General features: G+C 37.5%; 1 protein-coding gene across 2 annotated transcripts in view; it reads left to right on the top strand.

Moving 5' to 3' along the window:
• Scaper (S-phase cyclin A associated protein in the ER) overlaps window positions 1-26,573 on the top strand; it is a 359,173-nt gene that overhangs the window by 79,920 nt on the left and 252,680 nt on the right. For both annotated transcript variants that reach the window (XM_028865018.2, XM_028865019.2), the window contains exons 15-17: window positions 3,148-3,288; window positions 12,547-12,702; window positions 15,460-15,602. In XM_028865018.2, coding sequence (XP_028720851.1) covers window positions 3,148-3,288; window positions 12,547-12,702; window positions 15,460-15,602 — 440 coding nt within the window. The remainder of the gene's footprint in view (window positions 1-3,147; window positions 3,289-12,546; window positions 12,703-15,459; window positions 15,603-26,573) is intronic.

The raw sequence follows: 26,573 nt of genomic DNA on the forward strand, positions 1-26,573 counted from the left end.
TGGACATGATACAAATATGGTTCTTCTGTGTTAAATTATCAAAATTAAACTTTTTAAATAAAAATAGTCAGGACAACTAATGCTAGTGATAATGTGGGGAACAGGAAACATGCATGCACTGTTGGTGGGAATGTAAGTAAGCTGCAGCCACTGTGTGGTGTTTCCTCAGTACAACTGGAGATAGATCTCTATGGACATGTACCCAAAGACTCTGTTTCCTGTATAATCTGTGAAATAATAAGTGTATTATGACCTGCTATGATATTTAAATGGAGTATATAACAACATAACTTGGGATAGGATAGATGTCGTTCAACATATGATCACTTACTGTTTTTCATGGAAAACTAAGAATAGACTACCTAGTGATCCTTGCTCTGGTTTTGTGAAGCAGCTTTCCGTCACCTAGGTTAAGGGAGAGCTCCTACCAAACTCACTGATGCTGTTCCTAGTCCCTAATTCATCTTTGGCTATTATCTAGAAACCCCAGTTCCCTGCTAGGTGTTCTTTTCAGTCTGGGTGGCTTCATCCTGAACTGGTGGTTCCTCTACAAAGTAATCAGGCATAAGAGAGAGAATGCATGTGAGTTAATAAAATGGAAGCAGTGCTGTCTTTATATCATAATTTTTGCTGTATTTTTTTTTATCACAATCTTGACACATTTTGGGAGGATGTTATACAAGGAACCTAATTACAGTTGACCTTGATCATTGGGAGCCATCGTAGCAGCTGATTCCCTCACACATGTGACAAACTGACATGACAAAAGGGACAAAATTCTATGTGACAAAAGATGCCTTCAGCCGGGCGGTGGTGGCACACGCCTTTAATCCCAGCACTCGGGAGGCAGAGCCAGGTGGATCTCTGTGAGTTCGAGGCCAGCCTGGACTACCAAGTGAGTCCCAGGAAAGTTGCAAAAGCTACACAGAGAAACCCTGTCTCGGAAAAAAAAAAAAAAAAAAAGATGCCTTCAGTACTTGGACAATTAATATGTATAGGTTAAGTGTATTGTTTACATAACTAAGGAATAATGAGTACAATAATAAGAATGCTTATAAAAATGAGGTAGTTAGCATTAGATCCTTCAAAACACAGTAGTTAAATTTACTAGGGGTAGAAGACAATGTGACCTTTCTTTTTATCCTTAATCTTAAAAATTTGTCACTTAGAATAAATAGATTGAATATGAAAAACAATTTATGCTGTAGATTTCTCCAAAGTTAATATTACTTCATTTTTTAGATTAAATATTCTAACATAGCCATATTTTCTTTTTAAATATGAACAAAATTACACAGTGTATATTTGTATTAATAATATGACTTCCAAGTATTTGTGTGAACAATTCAGAGATTGCTGAAATTGTTATAATTGTGGAGATTCCTTGGTTTAATTTGATCTTCCCTGTGTATTTTCTAATTTCAGTAGTAAATTCTATTTTCCAATTTTATAATAGATTCTTATTTTGACATTATTCTACGTAAAGAGTTTCATCTGACTGCAGTAACTGTGTGGTACATAGTACAGGTGTTTATCACTTTACAGATGTGGAAACGGGATCTGTGAAAAGACAAGTGTTTTCAGTGTCACATGAGGAACAGTTTTTCAAAACTCAGACTTTAAGGAGTGGTTCCTAGTATAGCAATATTTTTTTCATAGTTGTTTATGTGGCTCAACATGTAATTATGAATTTTAGATAAAATCCAACTGACATGTTTATTGCTTATTTTTCTACTCATGTAGATTTGCCTTCTTATTGAATATGATTTCCCAGGGCACTGAATATATCTTTTACTTTTCTTATTTGAATTGTTAAGAATAAAATGAATTCTTTATTGTAGAAATATTAAAGTTTTTAAAGAAAAGAAATACACCATGTATGAATTAATTTTTTTTACTGCTGTGACAAAATGCTGACCGAAGCAATTTAGGAATGGAGGGGTTTCTTGTGGTTTACGTTTGAGGGTGCAGTCCATCATGGTGTGGAAGGCATAGAGGCAGGAGCTGATGCTACACTTCATCCTACATCTGTAGTCAGGAAGCAGAGAAATGAATGTTAGTATTCAGCTTGCTTTTTCCTTTTTTTAATTCAGGACCCCAGCCCCTGAATTGTTGTGGCTCACAGTTGTTTTGGGTTTCCTGCCAGAATTAACCTAGCCTTCCTCATAAGAGGTTTGTCTCATAGGTGCTTGTAGAGCCAGTCAGGTTGATAAGGAATGCTAATTATCATACGCAATATTCATTCTAAGTATCTCATGGTTCAGTGCAATAATAATCTGCAAATACAGTCACATCTAATGCACGGTCCTGAGAGGTTTATTCATTTAACTAAATTTTCAAAATAACCCAACTAGGTACTGTTTTTTCCTTACCCCAATTCTCGGAAGTATTATTTTATTAATGACATACATAACTATCCTTTGACAGGTTCTTACCTGTATATATGGACTCTGATTATTATTATTCTCACTTCTCTTTTCTCCCTTCTGCCTCTGTCTACCCTATCCCCATAGTCCCATTTTTCACATTTATGTCTTTTTGTTTTGTGATCTGTTAGGTTTTACCAGGGCCATCCATGTGATCATGGGTGTGGAACTATCCACTGAAGCTTGGTGGGATCACTAAATAGGTACACAACTAAAGATATGACTCCCTTTCCAGGCGACCATTAGTAGCAAATAGTTCCCCACAGAGAGGTGGGGTCCCATGATCTCCTCATCCATGACTGACTGTTGACAGGCCTAATTTTCCATGCAGGAAACTGGAGCTGCTGTAAGTTCATAATTGCAGTGGCTGTGTTGTGTCCAGAAGACAGCATTTTGCAGGCCTTCCCCCTGTCACCCAGCTCTTACCCTGTCACCCAGCTCTTATCCTCTTTTGCAATATTGCTGAGCCTTAGAGGAGGTGATATAAATGTATTGTTTAGGGTTGAGTACTATTCTCTTTTTTATAGATAAGAAAATTGAGACATCTCTTGTCAAGAGTCCACAATTATCAAGTGGCCAGAGACTCATGAAAGCTGTATTCTGGCTGTGTAGTTGGTTTTTAATCACTAGTCATACTCATGGGTTTTTCCATTTACCTTTAGTCTTCTGCTAAATTACTGTGTATTTTGAAGTTAATGATGTAATAATTTGTCATACATAGGAGAAAGATGTCAGAAAGTGGAAAGAAGAATTACTAGATCAACGGCGTAGGATGATGGAAGAGAAATTACTTCATGCTGAATTTAAACGAGAGGTACAGCTACAAGCAATTGTGAAGAAAGCTCAAGAGGAAGAAGCTAAGGTGTAGTGTATTTAAATATATAATCATGTAACCAAGTGTATTTCATAATGCATAATAGCACCACAGGTTTATTCAAGTATCATTTTATTCTAAAATAACAGAAGATTTTGCTGGTTTATTTAAATTTGCTAGGTACAATTTCATACTTTATTATAAGCAGATCTATTGAGATATGCTTGACAGAATAAGCAGTGCAGCTGTAAAATACTAAATTTGATGAGTTTTGTCATGTGTATATCTCTCCAACTATCAGTACAGTGAACATTCATAAATCATCTGTGGAATTCAACTTTTTCTTCAGCTCTGTAAATGTGCATTTGCTGATCTGCTTTCTATCACCATAGATGTTTGAATTTTCTAGAACCGTATGAATGGTTCATAGAATGTCTCCTTTCCTCTGGCTTCTTTCACTCATCATCATCATTTAGATTTTATATTGTTGTATGTGCTGGTCACTCTGCTATTTTATTGCCATGAAGTATACCACTGTGTGCAAAAGCTATAGTTTGTCCAGTTACCTGTTGACTGGCGTTTGTTTTCTCCTGGTTGTTGTCTATTTTAAGGATAACTGCTATGAGAATTCATTTATAAAGCTTTTAGGTGATGCTTGCTTTCAGTTTTTGTAAATACTTAGAGTGGGTTGGCAGTTTTACAGTAGGTTTAACTTTTCTTTTTACATTTATTTATTTTGTGCATGTTCAGATGTGGGGGGTCAGAGAACCATTGCAGGGGTCAGTTCTCTTCTTCCAACAGATGGATGTTGAGGTTCAAAGTCAGATTGTCAATCTTGGCAGCAAGTGTCTTTACCCAGCCAACCATCTTGCTGGCCTCATGTTTAACTTTTTAATAAAGTGCGTAGATTAGTTATATAGGATAATATTTCATGTTCATGCATTCAAGTAGTACACTTTAATCACATCCACATCCCCTTACCTGACCACCTATTTCTTCTGTATAAGCTTTCTGTAACACTTTCATGTATTTAAATTATTTTTTTAGAATCCCTTTATGAGGGAAAACATGACACTTGTTTTTCTAAGGCTTGTTTGGCATGTTAAACTTTTTTTTTTTTTTTTTAAATTTTAAAGCAATGTGGGAAACTCAGGCTGGCCTCAAATTTGTTTTGTAGTCAAGGGTGACCTTGAATTCCTGATCCCACTGTGATATAAGATACAAGAAATGGTTTTAAAGTATTTTGTTACTTAACTTCGTTTGTGAACAAAAATGAGACATATTATGTATGGGAAAAGTTGTGTGGGCTGCTAAGAAGAATATGTATTCCATCACTGTTGGACAGGATATTCTGTAATGTCTGCTAAGTTCATTTGAGCTACGATACAGTTTAATTCTAAAGTTTATCTCTTAATGTTTTTGTGTGGATTGTCTATCTGTTGATTAGAGTGAGGTATAAAAGTCAGTGTATAATTGTATCTGGACCTTTTTGTCCCTGAATGCCTAGTAATGTTGGTTTTATGGAAATAGGTTTACCAATATTTGATATGTATACCTTTATATTTGCTAGGATTTTGTGAGGATTCCTTTTATTAGTTTGTAGTGACTTTATCTTTTCTGACTAATGGGCTTCATGTCTGCTTTGTCAGATATGAATATAGCTACTTTAGCCTACTTTTTGGTTCTATTAGCTTAGAAAATGGTTTTCATCATTTCATTTTCATTCTTGGTATGTTTTTTCTGATATCATGTATTTCTTGTGTAAAGCAAAACAAGTCGATCTTTTTAATTCAGTGTGTATCTTTTTTTGAGACAGAATCTTAGGGATCCCCTTCCAGTCTTGAACTCATTATGTAGACCTGAAGATGACTTTAAACTTATGATCCTCCTGTTTTAACTCTTAAGTTCTGGGCTTAAAGGCATGTACCACTACATCCAGTTTATATGTTGTCAGTACTAAGAGCTTTGTGCATGCTAGGCAAGCTCTCTACTAACTAAACTACATCCCTCATCCCCAAATTTAAATTGATTGTGTGTGTGTGTGTGTGTGTGTGTGTGTGTGTGTGTGTGTGTGTGTGTGGTGTTGGGATGAATGTATGGCTTTGGCACATACAAGCCCTCTACTGTAGAGCTGTGTTTCCACCCCTGTTCTGTGTCTTTGAGTTGTAGGCTGATCATTGATAGTATATGGTAATTCCCGTCCCTTTTGTTTGTCTGATTCAAGTGCTCTGTGTTCTTTTTCTTTTTGTTTGTCTTGTTTGATATGTGAAAAGTCATTTGATTATTCTTATAGTGAGATTATTCTTTCTGAGTGTTTTGGATTATAAATGTCCTTCCTTTTCTGAGTATAGGGTTTCTTTCAGTATTTTCTACAGGGTGAACTTAGGTGATGAGTTGCTGTAGTTTGTGGTGACTTCAGAAGTCTTTATTTTCCAGCGATTTTCAATGAGAACTTTGCTGCCTATAGTGATTTTTTTTTTTGTTTGTTTAGCTGAGGATCGAACCCAGGGCCTTGCCCTTGCTAGGCAAGCACTCTACCACTGAGCTAAATCCCCAACCCCCTATAGTGATCTTTTTACCAATTATTTACTTCCAGGGCTTTCACTGTGTGGCTTTAAAGGTTTCAGCTGAAAAGTCCACTTTACTCTGATGCATTTGTCTCTGTAAGCCTGTGGGTCTCTATACTTTAGGGGTCTAACAACCCTTTTACAGGGATTGCTTAAGACCACGAGAAAACACAGATATTTTTATCATGATTCATAACAGTAGCAAAATTACAGTTATAAAGTAACAATGAAAAGATTTTATTTGAAGCTTATCTCTTGGTGTCCAGTATCCTTTCTTTGGCCATTACACTTGGCACTTAAATAGCACTTTTGGAAAGTTACGATCGGGATTGGTTTTTGTTTTAAACTACTATTCAAGTGCAATAGTTTCTTATTTTGTCTTCAGTCCCTGATAGTTTTTTTCTTACTTGATATTTTATATTGTTTCTCACTTTCTTCATTATGGTATGTTTGGAGTTTGTTATTGAGTATTTGTAGACTTATAGAGGACTCAGTTGCCTCGTTTTCTCAAAAAAAATTTTTTTTATTTCACATTGGTTCTTTGTTGCCATTTGTATGTTTGTTAGAATAGGTATCTCTTCCATTTATTGGTGTATGTTTATGTAGGTGTGTATATGTATCCAGGCTGGTGCACATGCTCCTCTCTGCATGTGTGTCAAATCAATAAACCTAGAAGCTTATCTGTTGAGCTAGGCTGGCTAGCTGAGAGCCAAGACCCTGCCTGTCTTATATGTCCTCCTTCCTAGAACTTGGTTACAAACACAAGAAACAATGCCCAGCCTTTTTTACATGGATTCTGGGGAGCCAAACTCAGGTCTTAGCTGCCTCTACCATTTTTCTATGACTGTCTTATTAGTGAACATATCTCTGATCTTCAGTTCACTTCATGCCCCACTAGCACTTGGGAATTAGAATGCATACTGCAATAACAACAGCACAGGAACAAACTAAATATTTTAATATATTAAAAATATTATTTTATTTTTTTTCTGTGTGTGTGTGCATGCAGGTTCCTGTCAGAGTTCAGAAGAAGTTGTAGGAAACCTGGAGCTGGAGTTATAAGTGGTTGTGAGCTACCTGACATGGGGGTTGGAAATCAGACTCAGGCCCCTTATAAGAATAGGACTTGCTCTTAACAGTTGAGCTGTCTCTTCAGCTCCTAAGTATATTTTTTAAAAATAGGAATTAAAGCTTCATATTTGATAACAATTGAAAAAGCAAAGAACCAAAATATTTCATAAATTAGGATGTTGAAAATTAATAAATGGGTTAGGAAGCATGAGGATCAAAGTTTGATCAACAGTACCCATGTAAAAAGCCCTTAAAAAGAAAACTATATACAAACAACACTAAACAGACTCAGCAGGTTGCATTTAAGTATTCATCATCATCATCATCATCATCAGTGTGTGTAAACAATAGGGTTAGAGCAATGGTTCAGTGGTAAGAGCACTAGATGCTCATCCAGAGGACCAGGTTCAATTCTCAAACAGTCACATAGTAGTCCACGATAGTCTGTAACTCCAGCATCCTCTTCTGGCTTCTGTGGGCACTAGGCATGCAGGTGGTGCACAGACATATATGTAGGCAATATATATATATATATATTTATAAATTATATAACTAAACAATAAGAGGCCATGAATTTGAGAGTGTGTAGGGTAGAGAAGAGAGGGAATGAGGGGAGGTGATGTAAGTACATTGTAATTAGGCCCTCAAGAGTCAACTATACATATATCTCATAGTATTTTATAATGTATATAATGCCCAATTTATAGGATAAGAAGGTTCCTAAAGTAGTCTTCTATGAGAATGATTAATTATAGCTCCAGCATCATGTAATAACTAAGATTATAACCATAACCAATTTGAAATTAACCAATTTAAAAAAAAAGGAAAAGAAAAAAAGCTGATCTTGGAAGTATGTGTTCATAATCCAAGCATGGAAAAGTGGAGACAAGCAGATCTCTTGAGCACATCACTAGCGCTTAGCCTATCATAATCAGTAAGTTCTAGGTTCCAATGACAGACCTTGCCTCATAAGTAGGCTTGGGCTGGCATGCATGACAGCTCAGCTGATAAAGGTTCTTGCTGCCATCCCTGAGGACCTGAGTTCAGTCCCTGGGTCCCAAATGATCTATAGAACGAGAGAACCAACTTCTGCAAGTTATCCTCTTGCCTCCACATGTGCTTGGTGGCATGTGACCCCAACCCTACATATATAAATAAACATAATAAATAAACAAAAAAAGCAAATGTATAGCTCCCAATGGATACCCATGGTTAACCTGAACACAAGTGTGCCATATTCACACACCAACACATGAACACTCCCCTACTTCACAAAAAATAATAAAGTTAAATGTGCTCATGATAATCTAATTTTAAAAGGAGGCATGAGGAAATGAAAAGAGAAAAATTAGGAAAGAGAAGAAAAGTTTATGGGAAGAAGGCAATTGTAATAATAATGAGGGGAAATGAAGTGCAACTCATGAGAGTACAATATATCATCATTTTCATATATGACAAATTTTGTAGAATTGAGAATAATTCCATCATTGCTAACAGGACATCTTATTCTATACATTTGTTTTCATTCTGAGGTCTTTCCATAACAGGATATGTTGACCTGGGATGTCCCCTTTTTTCCCTTCCTTCAGGTTTGCCTCATTTTGTACATGAAATTGATTGCCTATTCTAAAAAAATTCAAAGAATCAAACTGATAGACCAACTAAAACTTGCCATGCCACTTAATTCAGGTGGTATAGAAAAATATGTCCACACACACACACGTATTTCTTTAATAACACCCTACCATCTTGCAGTATTTAGCTACCTGACAGATATAAAGTTATATTATTATGTTAGGACATGTGAAGTAGCCATGCAGTTTACAATCACATTTTAAGTAAAAAGCTATTAACTTATACCAGAGACTGAACCTTGTAGCTTATTCAAAATTTAGTTCTCATATATTAAAAACACTTAATGTTAATGAACCAACATATGACTTTAAAATTTTGGCTGGGCAGTGGTGGCACACACTTGAATCCCAGCACTTGGGAGACAGAGGCAGGTGGATCTCTATGAGTTCGAGGCCAGCCTGGTCTACAGGGCGAGATCCAGGACAGGCACCAAAACAACACAGAGAAACCCAGTCTTGAAAAAAAAAAATGCAATATGGAAATTTATGGAAAGGTTACATCTTTAGTTTACATAGCAGAGTGAAGAAATAAAAGGATTAAGTTGGATTATGACTTTGGCTACATTTGTGATAAAAATTAAGCAACATAAAAAAAATCCCCATACATTTCTCACCAGGGTCTGCAAATTTTCATATGAGTCATTTTTGAACTATGAAAAAGAAGGAATATTCTTGTCTTTGTTAGACTTTTAGGAAATCTAATTATGAATCATCAACTTGATAAGATATTCCAGTATTTATATTAATTGGTAAATTAATTGTGTTGATCAAAAAGGCTGACAAAATTTAACTAGTATGGCCAGGACATTGATTCTTTGATGAATTCATTTCTCTTCACTTGTTCTTTTTATTTAGTGGCACAGTAGCTATGATTATTTCAGCTAGCGTCACTGTGGTGAATCCTAAATGTGAATATTCAGTCTCACACTCTCCACTGAATCCTAGACTGAGCTGCCTTATGACTTAGTGGTTATGGGACTCATCTGTTCTCCATCCCAATCCTCCCCTTTCTCTGAAATTATCTGATTTTCTAGAACTCCACATTTTGACTGATGATTATTAATAGTGTACTATAAACAATTACTGCTTTTTTACAAACAAGTTTTTAATTATAAGGAATACAAATACACATACAACACAATAAGATAAAGCTAATCTTTTCTCACTTCTCTGGGGGCTTATTTCAGTTCATCTGTAATCTTGTATCTCATAGTCAGCCTTTGCTTGTTCCAAAGTAATGTTTCTGAAAGGTGTGATTGTAATACTGTTCAGGTTAAGAACCATCATGGATATTGCCCTTCCTTCAAGTTTAAATAAGTATTTATTATTGTGTATGGCTGTGTGTATGTACCATGATGTTTGTGTAGAGCCGGTCCCTCCTTCTACTTTTACATGTGCTTCACATGATTTCATCAGGTCACCAGGCCTCTGTGGCTAGTGCTTTATCCACTGAGCTATCTTGCTGGCCTTGTCTTTAGGTTTCAATGTAAATGTATTACTCTGGCTTTCTTCAGTATCATTTCATATTCAGAACAATGATTTATTATCATTTATATTTTTTGTTATTTTAAAGATTTTAGCTATATAGCAAACAGTTAAAAATCTCACGATCAGAAACAGCAATACTATCTAGTTAGAAATACTCTTTCACACATTGCTTCAGAATTGTTTTCATACTGTATAAGTAGACAACTTGATGCAGAAAGTATTATACTATATACATTTCTTAGAAATATCAAATTTATACTTGTACTTGAAGAGAAAAAATGAAATAAAAGTAACTTTAAGAAAATTGCAGGTTTCAGAATAAATGAGAGCGTTTGTTTCATAGAGGATTTTAAGGTTATGAAAGTTATGGAACATGCTGAGAGTTCTGAGTTATATTTGTTCAATTTCATGTTAGTTAGTTTTCCATTATTGTAACAAAACTCCTAAAATAATAACTGAATCATAATTTTTCATAGAACATTAGATCTCATTCCTTTTTCCGTGTAATGATTACACTTAACACGTGAGACCTGATATAGAATGAATATTGCTTTTATTGCATATGCTTGTTTGTTATGTCCTTTAGTAGTTTGAAAGATAGTTATATGAGAAACGTACTTTAAAAGTACCTCTAGAAGCATAAAGAACAACTGTGAGAGTCAGTTCTCTTCTTCCACTATGTGGTCCAGGAAGTCAAACTCAGGTGGTCAGGTTTGGCATCTTGCTAAGACATTCCACTGGCTCTGAAATGTATAGACTAGCTTGAGCTAAGCTTTGTTTTGCCAGTCTGGATTTCTAGAGTTCCTGCTTCTGTGTAAAGTTGAGCACGTGTTTAGTACAATCTTTTGTATGTGTTACTTTCAGTATACATAAAAGAAAAAAATCTGTACTTTCGTTGTCAAAAATTCATTATAGCAGATAGGGATTCCAGTTAAAATGACAGGCTGTATTCTGGCTGCTTTGAACCAATAAATAACAGAATCGGATTTAGGAGTAGAATCTTCCAGAGAGAGAGAGCGTTGGAAATCCACAAGCAAGTGAAGAGGGGAGACAGAAGTTGCACAGCTTTGCTTCTTCTGCTCTTGCTCAGTGGTGGTGGTAGAGTTGGTTTAGGCTGAATGGTAAGATAGCAGAGATATCTGCATATCCATGTAAACAGATGTTTTCATGTCCCAACCGCCTAGTCCCAAATCACTAACTCAGAGGCTGAATATGAATTATAAATGCTCAGCCAATAGCTCAGGCTTATTACTAACTAGCTTTTATATTTTAAGTTAACTCATACTTCTATTTATGCTTTGCTACGTGGCGGTACCTTTATTAGCATGGTATGTTCATCTCCTGCTCCCTCTGCATCTGGCTGGTGACTCCTGACTCTGCCCTTCTCCTTCCCATCATCCTTAGTTTGGTCACCTGGCCTACACTTCCTGCCTGGATACTGGCCAGTAAGTGTTTTATTAAATCAATTTGAGTGACAAATCTTTACAGTGTATAAGAGGATTATTCCACAGCGCATCCATGTTTATCGCTGCATTTTCACAAAAGCTAGGAAATGGAACCAGCTTAATTGTCTGTTAATAAATGAACAGATAAATAAAATTTGGTGCATATTCACAATGGAATTTTATTCACCCATAAAGAAAGATGAAATCATGACATTTGCAGAAAATGGATAGAACTGGAAACCATTAAATTATACAAAAGAAGCCCAATTTAGCTAAACTTTCATGTATAAAATCTTGACTTAAAGTTCTGTGTGTGAATAGTTTATGAAACTGTAAAGGGGATTATGAGAGAGAGATGTTAAGAGAGAAGATATGGTGATGGAATGCATGTCATGAAAGTAGATGGTAAGAGCATCTGAATGAGGGAAGGAAACAACCAGGCAATGGTGGGTACTGGGCACAAGGAAGGCTGGGGGAGATGATCAATTAGAATAATATGTAATGATATATGAATATGAAAATTCCATTACCTGTGGATATGATGAAATGTATTATTTCATACACCAGATTTAAAAATAAAAGTATCATTAGAATAATATGAACATACGTAATTGTATGTACTCCCGTTTTGTATCATTACAAATTCATATTAAACAAAATTTTGTAAATAGTCTCTAAAATACTAAATTGTTTCCCATTTTAAAAATATTTTCGATGGCTGCTTCCTAAATTAGTTCTTATTAAAGCCTATGGGTTTGTCATATACATTGGTATATTTTGATGTAAATACTGGTAGGAGAAACTTATCAGTTATTTTTCTCTGTGCCTTACTGCTGGTTTAAATATTACTGTGTAAAATCACTGTTAAATTTCTTATATTTATAAGAATTGAGTTGAGGGCTGGAGAAGTGGATCAGTAGTTAAGAGTATACACTGCTCTTGCAGAGGATCTGAATTTGGTTCCCAGGGTCACAGCAGGTGGCTCACAGACTCCTGTAACTCTAGCCCCAGGTGCTTTGTGGACAACTGCGGCATGTACATACTTTTCTCTCTCTTTTAAGAATTAATTTGGTTCTGACTCCTTCTTCATTCTCAATGAAGGTAAATGAGATCGCCTTCATAAATACCCTTGAAGCTCAGAATAAACGTCATGATGTTTTATCAAAATTGAAGGAATATGAGCAGAGGCTTAACGAATTACAGGAAGAGCGTCAGAGAAGACAAGAAGAAAAGCAAGCTCGTGATGAAGCTGTGCAGGTAGGATTCTGCTCAGCATGTACTGAGCACCTTTCATATCTCACGCTCTGAGTTGTGGGATGAAAATAAAATAAGTAAATATGTAAGTAAATAAAGAAAACCTAGTCTCTGTTCCCAAGGTTGCATGAAATAATACAGCACTGTAGGGAATGGAGAAGGCAGTTAGCGTTTGTCCTAGAAGGATGACCTCTAAGGGCAACTCGATTATACGCTGAGTTGCTGTGACACATTGTCATCTGTTGTTTTCTGATTGGCTCTGACAAGAATTTTCCTTCTTCTGATCAAAAAAGAATGTTATTGAAATCATTAATAAAGATTTGGACAGTCCTTTTCCTTAGTGTTTGTGTAGGAGCTCCACCTCAGCCCCTGGCACTCTGGCATTCCTATATCTAAAGAGTCTGGAATGTTCTGGTGGAAGATCCACCTCAACTGCCCTCCCCATCTTTCCTTAAACCTGCCCCTTCAAAGCCCACCAAACACAGCTCCTCCCCCAGAGAGGCTCAGGACCACTCCCACAGGGTATTTAAATTGCACCCCAGAAAACAGACACGTGGTTTTCCTGTCTCTCTTTCCTGTCTCCTCTCTGAGGGGCCAGAGAACCACCCAGGAACGCTTTACCCATTAAACCATGGCTTTTCTAATTTGGTCTGATTTGGTTTGATTTGGATTGCTGTGTTGGTGGAGAAGCTTATGGGGTGCAAAAAAACTTATCACTTAGGACCAGAGGGACGTATCATTTATTGAGCAGTATTATTAGATATCTTGATTAGCTTTAAATTTCTGCAGCCACTGTTCCCATGATGGAGGAAGCATTAGGGGAAGGATTGCCTCATTGTGAAGAATCAATCTATCTTAGTTCTTTCTTGGTAAAATACCTCAACTGTGGAGAATTTTGCTACATATAAAATTTGTAGTATTCAAATAAATGGAGACTAAATGTATCTGTTTTAAGTACCTTTAGCTGTGATCACTTTAAGTACTACAAATAAGGCTTTTTGGCTAGGTGTGAAGTCATGAAAATACATATCATTTTCTAATGAGGAGCATGTGTGCATAACAAATCTCAACTCTTCAGGACAAGGGCTATTAATATTATTAACAATTAATAACAATTATTATTTACCATGTGGCAAATCATAAAATCCCAGGTGAAAAAGTATACTAGGTATAGAGGTACCATGGAAGAGGGAATAATTACTTTGCTAATGGGAAGACAGTGTCAGGGAAGGTTTTCTGTTAAGCTGATTTCTTTATTGGCTTTTCACAAAGAAGAAACTTTGTTTTTTGCCTTTAGTACTGGTGGTTGAGCCCAGGGCCTCCCTCAGATGTGCTAGGCAAGTGCTCTTTCCTGAACTATATGTTTGTAATTGAGAACCATATCATAAGCTATGTATAGAAAATGTCTTTTCATTCATCTGGCCTTGTGTAGTTTACTTTAGAAATATTTTATAGTTTTTAATGCATGTCATGTACTTCTTTTACATTTATTACTTATTTTTAAGAAAAATTTTCATGATGCTATTTGTTTTAGGCTTCTCTAAAGGAACAGAACTAACAGAATGAAATATATATGTATGTGTGTGTACGTGCGTGCATGTGTGTGCTTGTATGTTTGTGTGTGAATATTAAAGTGGCTTACAGGCTGCCGTCTGGATAGTGCAGCAATGGCTGTCTCCTGACAGAAAAGCCAAAGATCTGGTAGTTGTTCAGTCCATGAGACTGAATGTTATAGCAGTCCCAGTCTGGTGCTAGAGTCTCAGGGAAGTCCTAGAGAGCTGTCTGTTTTCAGTCCATGTTGCAATCCTGAGGAAATAGGTTCTAGTCCCAGCAAAGGAAAGGCTCAGGAACAGGATAGATGAACTGGCCCGTGAGAGTGAGGACAAGCAGGTAAGAAGCAAAGCCTCCTTCTTCCATGTCCTTTTCTGTGCACTGCCACCAGGAGAGGTAGCCCGGATTTAGGGTGGCTAATTCTGCTTCAAACGGTCTGGGTTTAGGGTGGGCTTTCCACTTCCAATAATTCCACCAAGAAAAAGTCTTCATAGATGTGCTGGTTGCTTGATTGGGTTTTAGTTAATCCAGGGTTAGTCAGGGTGACAGCCAAAATTAGCTGTCACACTATTGCAAATGGATTTTTTTTTTTTTTTTTTTTTTTTTTTTGGTTTTTCGAGACAGGGTTTCTCTGTGTAGCTTTGCGCCTTTCCTGGAACTCACTTGGTAGCCCAGGCTGGCCTCGAACTCACAGAGATCCGCCTGGCTCTGCCTCCCGAGTGCTGGGATTAAAGGCGTGCGCCACCACTGCCCGGCGCAAATGGATTTTTACCTAATTATATTTTCAAGTTATTCCTTGTCAGTTTGTAGGAATATAGTTGGCATATTTTTGTGGATCATGAATCTTCAAACTTGATTAAACTTGTTTTCTAACTGTGTCATAATGTGTGCTAGTAAGTATATATATATATATATATATATATATATATTTGTGTGTGTGTGTGTGTGTGTGTGTGTGTGTGTGTGTGTGTAGTTCTTAGGATTTAATGCATACCAGATCATGTTATAATTTTGTGTAATACTGGTAAATGATACATAAAAACCACACGTCTTTGCTATTTAATTATTGCTAAAATTCTTAGAAACCATGTACCTATTGACAATCCAGGAATAAATTGTCTAGAATATATGTTTGAGTCAAAGTTCTATCATGTTTGATCATTTTATTTTCACACATAATTCTAATAACTTTAATTTTTTTAACATCAGGAACGTAAGAGAGCCCTGGAGGCAGAACGGCAGGCCCGTGTAGAGGAATTGTTGATGAAGAGGAAAGAACAGGAAGCCCGAATTGAACAACAGAGGCAAGAGAAGGAAAAAGCGCGTGAAGATGCAGCCCGAGAAAGAGCTAGGTACCTAATCTGCTATCTTGCTTTTTGTCTCGATGAAGAGTTTGCCATTGAGAAAATCAGATCTTAACATCAGCAATGTCTTACATATATTCTAGAATTACTGCAAGTTTAGAAATTTGCTAAATTTCCATGATATTTGACACCACATTCAAAATGAAGACCTATTAAAACTTTGTATTGGCTGAAAATGTTATTTGAAGTCTTTTTTTTTTTTTTTTTTTTTGCCTGAAAAAGTATAATTTGACTCTAGTTAGCTTCAATGAAAAGGAATTGTCTTTCAAGATATTTGCGCCAGGCGGGGGTGGCACACTCCTTTAAATCCCAGCACTCGGGAAGCAGAGGCAGGCAGATCTCTGTGATTTCGAGGCCAGCCTGGGCTACAGAGTGAGTTCCAGGATAGGCTCCAAAGCTATACAGAGAAACCCTGTCTTGAAAAACAAAAAAAAAAAAAAGATATTTGCATCATAAAGGGTGGGTCAACTGAAGTGGCCTTTTTTTTTGGTTTTTTTTGGGGGGGGTGTGGGTTTGTTTTTTTTTTTATTTCTAGGTTATTTAGATGCCTTTGACTTGTAGTTCTTTAGAAGTGTGTATTTAGCTTTGTGTGTCACATTGCTTCCTGTTACTGGTTTCTCATGAAGTTTTTTGTTATCTGAGGATTATATTTTGTCTATTTTTAGTGCTTTTATATTTGTTGAGACTATGTTTATAGCCTTAGATATGAACTATACTACAGAATGTTCTCTGTGCCCTTGGGGATGGTATTGGTTAGAGTGTTCCCTGCTTATCAACTGAGTAGGTGATAGAGCCCTCTAGTTTTCTGTTCGGTCTGTCTAGTCTCAACTAGTGTAGCCAAATGGTATCTTCATGTATTTGATTTTAAGTGCATATATTCTACTCTCACTGTATCTTACTGAGAGATAAGAGCCAGTTGTCTTTTGCTACAAATATAACCGTAGTTACCATTTTAGTTTGTCTTCTGTCCTTTTACTTTCATCCTACTGTGGTTTTGTTTCTTGAACATGTATTTTATTTCTTTGAAATCTGCTTATTTATTTCTGCCCTCTGATTCACATGTTAATTTCCTTTGATGTAATTTTTAATGTTATTGGGTTTATTTGCACCAGTTTTGGATTTGTCATCTCTCTGTCTCAAGTCTGTCACTTTTGCTGCTTTGTTCTTTGTTAAACTAAAACTTTCTGGTAAATAATTTGTAACTTTTTCAAGTTTGCTTTCTGTTGCTGTGATAAAACTCTAAAAAGCAACCTGGGAAAGAAAAACTTTATTTGGCTTGCAGGTTATAGTCCATCATCAATCGAAGCCAAGGCAAGGACCGAAGCAGAAACCCTAGGGGAATTCTGCTCCCTGGCTTACTTCCAGGCTTACAATTAGCTGCCTTTCTTCTATAGCCTGGCCAGCCTGCCCAGGGTTGTCACCTCCCATGGTGGCAGGTGGTATGGGTCCTTCCACCGCAGTCCACAGTCAAGAGGCCGCTCAGATGTGACTGTAGACCTATCTTAGAGAGGCAGTGTCTCCACCACAGTTCCTTATTGAGTCTTAAAGGTGCACTGTTTTAGTTATTGTCTTCCTGTTTGCTGGCTGTCTTTTTGACTTAATAGAACATACTTAAATTTATGACTAAATTAGCTATGCAGCTACCTTGTTCTTCCTCTCATGTCCTTATTGTCACACATCTTGCATCTGTATATGTCATAAACAGAACAATGTAGTGTTACAGTTATTTCTTATGCTGTCCTATATTTTAAAGAAACCACAAAATTAATTAAGAAAGCATTTTTATTCCTTTGTGTACCCTTCTGCATATATTAGTCATTTTTGATATGCGTCATTTCTATTTATCCAGGTATCTGTTGTTTTTAGTTGATGAGACTCACTGTAGCATTTTTTTTGCAAAGGGTTTTGTGTTTAGTGAACTGCTGGGTACTCATTCATTTGGGAATATTTTAATTTTCTTTCATTTGAATAATAGTTTTTCTTTAAAAAAGTTTGCCTGTCCTTTTCTTTTGTTTCTGATGAGAACTCTGCCTTTAACTCTGCTATTTTCCCCAGGTGTGGTAAGTTGCTTCTTTTCTCAGGTTCACAAAATAGTCATTCTTTTTGTCTTTTGCCAGTTTGAAAATGATTTTTCTAGGGATCCCTTTGTTTCTCTTGTTCTGTACATTAATGTGTTTTTTTTTTTTTTTTTTTTTTTTGTGGGGGCAGGGTTTCTCTGTGCAACATTGATGACTGTCCTGAAATTCGCTTTGTAGACCAGGCTAGGCTCTAACTCACTGAGAACCGCCCGCCTGCCTCTGCCTCCCAAGTACTGGGATTAAAGGTGCGCACCACCACTGCCCAGCCCATTAATGTTTTTAAAGCTAAATTTTGTAAGCATTTGACAATTATTTGCCATAATTTCTTCAAATATTTGTTAGTTTCTTTAGTTCCTTGTGGTATGATGGCTTTGTAGACTTTCTTTGGGTTTGATGATTCCACAGTTTCAGGGAGTTAGTATTCGGGATTTTATATTCTCTTATTTTATATATATGGATCTTTTTCATGCATGTATATCTGTGCTGCTTGCTGCCCACAGAGGCCAGGAGATGGCCTCAGATTCCCCTTCAGTTGGAGTTTAAGATGGTTATGAGCAGCTATGTGGGTGCTGGGAATTGAACCTGGGTCCTCTGGAAGAGCAGCCAATGCTCTTAACTCTGAGCCATCTGTCCAGTCCAGTATTTGAGATTTTTATAGGATATTCCTCAAGACTTGTCTGATGTTTTTCTTATGGTTAGATTGAGGTTATGCTGTTTCATGAGAAGGACCACACAAGTGGAAGAATAATCTTAACATACCAAAAGTTTATGATGTCATCTTGATTTATTCCTGATTTGTGTATTACATGGGTTTAAATGCATGTTTCCACATGTTCATATGGAGGCCAGAGGTCAACAGTAGAAGTTTCTTCAATTGATTTTCACTGTATTTTTTGAACAACAGTAATAACAACAAAAAAGCTCTGTCAGTAGCCCTAGAGTTCATTGGTTTGGCTAGACTGGCTTGCCAACAATACCTAGGGATCCTCTGGTCTCCAGCTGCCCAGCACTAGGCTTATAGGCACATGCTAAAAGAATACAACGTTTTATGTGAGTCCTGAGGAATCTGAGCTGTGACCTCAAATCTTCATGCCCGTGTGGCAAACACTTATCTACTCAAATCATTTTCCATCCCTGTTGTTGTTACCTTTGATCACCTAACTGAGGTAGTATTTCTTCCCTATATAATTTAAAAATCCTCCCCCTGCCCTATGTGTTAAATTCTTTTAATATCAATATGGCTTCATTTATTTTATATGTTTAATGTTGCAATCTGTGGTGGTTTGAATGAGAATGGCCCCAGAGGCTCATATATTTGAATGTTTGGTCACAGTTTGTGGAACTGTTTGGAAAGGATTAGGAAGTGTGGCCTTGAAGGAGGTGTGTCACTGGGGTGGAAAAGCCTACATCATTCTCATTTACCTCTCTCTGTCTCCTGGTTGTTGGGTTGTTGTCTCAACATGTGAACTGTCAGCTACTGTTCTAGTGCCATGCCTGTCTACCTGTCTCCATGTTTCCCCTGCCATGATGCTCATGGGTTCTAACCCTCTAGAATCATGACCCCCTAAAATAAATGCTTTCCTTTCTAAGTTGCCTTAGTTCTGGTGTTTGCCTTTGTCATAGCAATAGAAAAGTAACTAAGATGTAATTCCATATGATATACTTATTTTTCTTTTGGATATTGGGAGGTCTTATTAGTTCTTGTATCTTTGGCTTTCTTATCATTGGTTGTAAAGCAATTTCTTGATTTCTGATAATACTAGTAATTATAGACCTGTTTTCCCTGATCCACTCCTAGGACTAGCTATTTCTTCAAAGACCTCTGATGCATTTTATTAGAAAGATTTTGTTTTACTGTTTCTGTTCTTTTAGTTCAAGTGCTTTTTATTTGTTTATAGAAATTTTGTGCTTATTGGGATAATAGTCATCAAATTTTCTTTGTTTTCCCAGAAACAAAGAAACATAACTTTTTTTATTTTTAAAAAGATTTTATTTTAATTGTATGTATAATGATGCTTTCCCAGCATAAATATTTATATACCATGTGCATGTAGTGGCCATAAAGGTAAAGATGGCTTAGGATTCCCTGGTACTGGAATTGTGGATGGTTGTGAGCCACTGTGTAGGTGCTGAGAATTGAACTCAAGTCCTCTGCAAGTGCAAGACGTGCTCTTAGCTGTTGAGCCATCTCTCTAATACTGAACATAATTTATATGATTCTAAAGCCCTGCAGTATGCTTTCTAGTCTAAACTCAATGTAGGGATTCATTTCTAGACAATTTTAGTTCACACCTTTTATTTTCATGAACATGGTGCTGTGGTATTGTGAGCATGACATTTGTATTTCTTTTTCTATTCTATGTCTACATGTATGCCTTAACATGCATGTGGAGGTCAGAGGACAACTTGTGGGAGTTATTCTCTTATTCCACCATGTGATTATTTGGGGTTAAATTTAAGTTGTCAGGTTTGGTGGTAAACATCCCTAACCACTGAGAACCACCTCTCCCACTGCATAAATATAATTTGTAACCAAATAAACTATGTGTGACTTATTAAATTAAATGGTATATGGTATATATTTTTTAAATTAAATGGTATATTGATTTTGTAAAGAAGAATAGAATTCATTTTATTTTCATATTTCTCTACTTCAATTTCCATTCCAACAGTACAGGTAACTTTAGCTTTGTCCTGTATACCAGTCACTGAATCATTCCCAACCTTCAAAGACAACTAACATGTTTTTTACATACTTAGACTTATTAGTAACTAACTCAGTTTTCTTCTTGGAGACAGCCTCTGTATCTTTTTGGAGGTTGCTTCTGGGTTAGGGCTAGGGACATGTGTCCACTTTCCTTTTAGCTCTAGGACCCCAACTGGCATAGACTCTACATGCTGCTTCAGTTTCTGTGAGTTCATATGTGCATAAATCATGTAGATTTACAGGGCCTTGTTTTGCTTTGTGTGTGTGTGTGTGTGTGTGTGTGTGTGTGTGTGTGTGTGTGTGTGTGTGTATGTGTGTGTCCCTGTCCTCCATCCCCTCTGGCTCTTACAATTTCCACCACCTCTTCTCAGGGGTTTCCTGATTCTCGAAGGGAGGGATTTGATGGAGACATTCTGTTTAGGGCTGAGAATTCTCAGGTCTCACTCTCTGAATAATGTCTGGCTGTGGGCCTCTCTATTTGTTCCCCTGCTGCTTGAGGAAGCTTCTCAGATGCCAGCTGAGCAAGGAACTGATCTATGAGTGGAGCAGAATATCATAAAGAGTAATTCTACTGCTGCTGCTGCTACTACTTTTCCTCTTCTTCTCCACAGTAATATTTGGTTTTCCCGCTAGGTACCTGGGCTATCTAGTCTCAGGCTCTTGGTCACCAAGCAGTGTTGGGTATGGGTTCCATCTCATGGAGCGGGCCTTAAGTCATATCACATGTTGCTTGGTTACTCCCACAAACTTTGTGTCACCACTGCACTAGCATATCTTTCAGGCAGGACACCATTGTAGATCAGAGTGTTTGCGACTGGGTTAGTGGTTATGGTTTTTCCTTGGTACTAGGCAGAGTACTTTCCTTTACCAAACATGTACCTAGAAAGTAAGGGTGAAAGCTCTGTGTAGGCACATCTTGATATCTCCATGCTCAATAAGTTGTATGGATGTGGTCTTCAGCAATGTCTTACAGTCAGTTTGTGGAAAGCAACCTAAAATCTAAGCAACAGCATGGGTTGTTTGGGAGTTCCTATGAGATCCCTTTAACCAACAATTACATGTAACCCAGTCCTAGTACTGAAAGTTTCATTTGGTGGCAAGAGATGGCCAGCTGGGGCTCTGTGTCTCCCATTATTTGGCAGTTTCCTTTAGATCACCTTCGTGTATGTATATATTTTATGAAGCTTCTACTGTATTAGGTTTCCACACTACCCCTCAAGTGGCCCTAAATTTTATCTGTCTCTCCATGTATTCCCTCCCCATTCCCACTTGCTCCTCCCATTCCAATTTCTTCCCTAGCACATCTATAACTATCCTGTTTCCCTTTCCTTGGCAGATCCTCCCTAGTCACTTACTCTACACCCAAACTCTGTGCTTCTTTGGATTTTAGCTTAGTTATCAATGACTCAACAGCTAATATCCATATAGAAGTGAATACATATCACATCACATTTGTCTTTCTGGATCTGGGCTACCTCATTCAGGACGATTTTTTTTTCTAGTTCCATCTATTTACCTGTGAATTTCATTTTTTTATTGGCTGAGTAATACGCTGTTGTATAAATGTACCACATTTTCTTTATTCATTCATAAAGAACTATTGAGGGACTTCTAGGTTGTTTATGATTTCTGGCTATTATGAATAGAGAAGCAATGTATATGGTTGACCAGGTGTCTGTGTAGTAGGACGAAGTGTCCTTTTGGGTATATACCCAAGAGTGGTATAGCTGGATCTTGAGGTACATGTATTCCCATCTTCCTGAGGCACTGCCACACTGAATTCCATAGTGTAGCACCAGATGAATTTTAACTTCCACCAGCAATGGATGAATGTTCCCCTTACTCCACATCCTCCTAAGCATGAGCTGTCACTTGTTTTATTGATCTTAGCCATTTTGGCAGGTGTAAGATGAAATCTCAAAGTAGTTTTAATTTGCATTTCCCTGATGACTAAGAATGTTGAGCATTTATTTTTCAGTCATTTGAGTTTCCCCTTTTGAGAGTTCTCCGTTTAGATCTGTACCTCATTTTTTAATTGGGTTACTTGTTTTCTTGATATCTAGCTGAGTTCTTTATATACTTTGGATATTAACCCTCTATCAGATGTGTAGTTGGTAAAAATCTTTTCTCATTCTGTAGGTTGATGCTTTGTCTTCGTGGCTTCTACTTTTTTGGAGTATAACTTTTTCCTTCTTCATCTAGGACTTTCAGGTGTTCTGTTAAATTACTATTATGAGATCTCCATTTTTTTTTTTTTTTAAAAAAAATGTAGCCACTTAGTGCTATAAACTTGCCTCTTAGAACCACTTTCATTGTATCCCATAAGTTTGGGTATGTTTTTTATCCATTTTCATTTAATTCTAAAAAGTCTTTAATTTCCATCTTGACCCATTTTTCTTTCTTTTTTCTTTTTTGGTTTTTTGAGGCAAGGTTTCTCTGTGAAGCAGTCCTGACTGTCCTGGAACTCACTCTGTAGGCCAGGTTGGCCTTGAACTCACAGAGATCCTCCTGCCTCCGCCTCCTGAGTGCTGGGATTAAAGGTGTGTGCCATCACCACCCAGCTTTGACCTGTTTTTCATTCAGTGGTGAGTGGCTCAGCTTCCACATGTTTGTAAGCTTTCTGTTGCTGATACCTAACTTTAATCTGTGGTGGGTGGTCAGATAAGATGTTTGGGTGAAATATTCTGTAAATATCTGTTAGTTCTTTTTGGCTTATAACCTCCATTAGTTCCAGCCTTTCTTTGTTTAGTTTTTGTCTGGATGGCCTGTCCTTTGGTGAGAGTAGGGTAGTATGTTTCCCAAGCTGTGGTGGACAAAGAAGCATGTAGCTGATAAGCAGGGCCAGGGCAACAAGATATCTGAGATGAGAAATGGTTCATTTTTCTGGATTAAGTCTCCTCAAAAATTTCCATGGTCTGTGCTGCCGCTAGATGATGTGTTGATGTCTGTGATCTATTCTGCCACCCAAGACCACGTTCATGTCCGTGATCTGAGCTGCTGCCAGAAATCATGTGGAAGTCCCTGATCCTGCTGCGGCCGGCTGCTGTGGGCAAGGACCTTTCTTTTGCAATGGTGTTGATGATGGCAGACTCATAACTGCGAATGAGAGACATTAACCACTTCTGTGACAACCTCCCCCACCCCCTAAAAAAGGAAACGGTCCAGAAAAGAAGCTAATGAAGCAAGTCCTTAAAAGCTGTGATAAAGATGCTGAAGTGTAGCTTCTCCACAGCTTCTGGTGAGGGAGTGGGGAAGGACTCAGTTCCTTTAAGGGGCTGGCCACTAGGAGTTTGACTGTGCTCCAGTGAGTGTATGGGCAACACAAAGTGGACTTGGTGTGGGTTTTTTATGGGGGGGCACAAGGGTGGGAACTGAGTGTAATTGGAGTGCATTGTATGAAATTCCCAGACAATTAATAGAAATATTATTTTGAGGAAAAAAGGTCTCTCAGCATGTGAGGGTCAATATGTGATTTAAGGTGTTTCATATTTTTTTTATTTTTTTAATGAACTAGGATACTCATGTTTGGGGCATAGATATTAGTAATTTCTATGTCCTCTTGGTGGATTTTTTCTTTGATGAGTATGTATGTACTATCCTTCCTCATCTCTTCTGATTAGTTTTGGTTTGAAGTCTATTTTGTTAGATATTAAAATGGCTATAACTAGCTTGTTTCTTCCATTTGCTTGAAAATTTTTTTCCATCCCTTTACCCTGAGGTGATATCTATCCTTGATGTTAAGATGTGTTTCTTGGATCCTTCTGTTTTTGCATCCATTCTTTTAGTCTGTCTTTTTTTTTAAATTTGGGAATTGAGAATACAGATGTTGAGAGATATCAGTGAAAAATGTTTGTTGATTCCTGTTATTTTGTTGGTATTGGTGTGTGTGTGTGTGTGTGTGTGTGTGTGTGTGTGTGTGTGTGTGTGTGTGTTTCCCTTTTTATTTGCTGGTCTGAGATTATTTATTCTTTGTGTTTTCTTGGATGTCATTAACCTCTTTAGGTTGGAGTTTACTTTCTAGAGCATTCTGTAGGGTTGGATTTGTAAATAGATATTGCTTAAATTTGTTTTTTTTTTGGTTTTTCGAGACAGAGTTTCTCTGTGTAGCTTTGAGCCTTTCCTGGAACTCACTTGGTAGCCCAGGCTGGCCTCGAACTCACAGAGATCCGCCTGCCTTTGCCTCCCGAGTGCTGGGATTAAAGGCGTGCGCCACCACCGCCCGGCAAATTTGGTTTTATTATGAAATGTCTTATTTTTTTCCATCCATCATGTTTAAAAGTTTTGCTGCGTATAGTAGTCTGGGCTGGCATCTGTGGTCTCTTAAGCATCTGTAGAACACCTGTCCAGGCCCTTCTGGTTTTAGAGTCTCCATGGAGAAGACAGGTATTATTCTAATAGATCTGCCTTTCTATGTTACTTGGCCTTTTTCCCTTGCAGCTTTTATTATTCTTTATTTGTTCTTTATGCTTAGTGTTTTGATTACTTTGTGCCTAGGAGAATTTCTTTTCTGGTCTAGTCTATTTGGTGTGTTGTATGCTTCTTACGCCTTGATAACCATCTCTTTCCTTAGGTTAGGGAAATTTTCTTCCATTATTTTGTTGAAATTATTTCTATGTTTTTGGCTTGGGTTTCTTTTTTTGCTTCCATTCCTGTTATTTTTAGATTTGGTCTTTTCACAGTGACCCAGATTTTCTGAATGTTTTGTGCCAAGATTTATTTTAGATTTAACATTTTCTTTTACTGTGGTATCTGTTTATTCTAAGTGTCTCTTTAATGCCTGAGATTTTCTCTTCATCTCTTGTGTTCTGTTGGAGAGGGTTGCCTATGAGGTTCTTGTTCAAGTTTCCAAATTTTTCTTTTCCAGATTTTCCTCAGTTTGGATTTTCTTTACTGATTCTATTTCTACTTTTAGGTCTTGAACCGTTTTATTCATTCCCTTCCACTATTTCTGTTTTCATAGATTTCTTTGAGGGATTTATTTGTTTGTCTTTAAGGACCTCGATCATATTCCCCAAGGCTGTTTCAAAGCGTTTGTCTTGTGCTCCAGCTGTGTTGCAGTACTCAGGGCCTGCTGTTGTAGGCTTGCTGGGCTATGGCGGAGACATGTTGTCCTGGCTGTTACTGAGTTTTTAAACTGGCATCTAGGCATATTAGTTTGTTATTATAATTCCAGGTGCTGATACCTGGCTTTTGTCTTTGTTGGGTGGGTGTTTTGTTCCTTGGTTTTGGTTGCCCTTTCTGGTTATTAGGAATATTTTGTGCCTTTGTGTTGCCTGGTAGGAAATTCTTCTGGGATTCTGACTTATGTGGCCCCTGGTGGTTCCAGGTAAAATGTGTTTTTAGGTGTTGGGAGCTGATACTTAGGAAGGAGGATGGGCTAGGGGTGGGATGGTGAGGGGTTCCACAGGAGGGAAGAAAGCAGGGTATTCCACCAGGATCTGATTTGTCCTCTGGGAATGGGGGTAAAGAGTGAGAAGTGGCCACAAATAGAGATTTGTGGGGGATTGGCTATGGAGGAGAGAGGGAAAAGTGAAAATCTGAAGCTTGCCTACCTGCCTACTTTAATGGCCTACTACTTCCTAATATAGCAACTCTTTAATACTATTCTTCATGTTGTAGTGACCCCCAACCATAAAATTATTTTTATTGCTACTTCATAACTGTAATTTTGCTAGTTATGAATTGTAATATAAATATCAGATATGCATGATATCTGATATGCAGCCCCTGTGAATGGGATGTTTGACCACCATTGCATTCCATAGCTTGAGAACTGCTGGCCTATTTGCTTCTCTGTCAGGCTTGGCTGGCAAGTTTCCAGAAAAAGCCTACTGGAGTTGGGGCCTGGAACAACAGGATGTGTGGGGAGGAAGGCTGGAGGAGATCTTCTTGATTCACTGGAGATGAGGACTGAGAGGAGGTGGAGGCTGCAGCAGGTGGTCTGCTACAGTTGGATTTTGAGTGGAGAGGGAGAAGTGAAGATCTGCAGTTAGCTTTCCTGCTTCCCTGGGAGGTCCAGGGAATCTTTGAATTTGTTTCTAAGGTAGAGAGCAATAGGGAAAGACACCTGACTTTCATCTCTGGCCTCCATAGGCATGTAACACACAACACAACCACAAAGTTGTTGGACATCTTGAGTTCATTCTCTAAATTTTCTTACTCTTTCACTGTATT

This window comes from Peromyscus leucopus, chromosome 7 (assembly GCF_004664715.2).
Source record: "Peromyscus leucopus breed LL Stock chromosome 7, UCI_PerLeu_2.1, whole genome shotgun sequence".
NCBI classification, from domain to species: Eukaryota; Metazoa; Chordata; class Mammalia; order Rodentia; family Cricetidae; genus Peromyscus; species Peromyscus leucopus.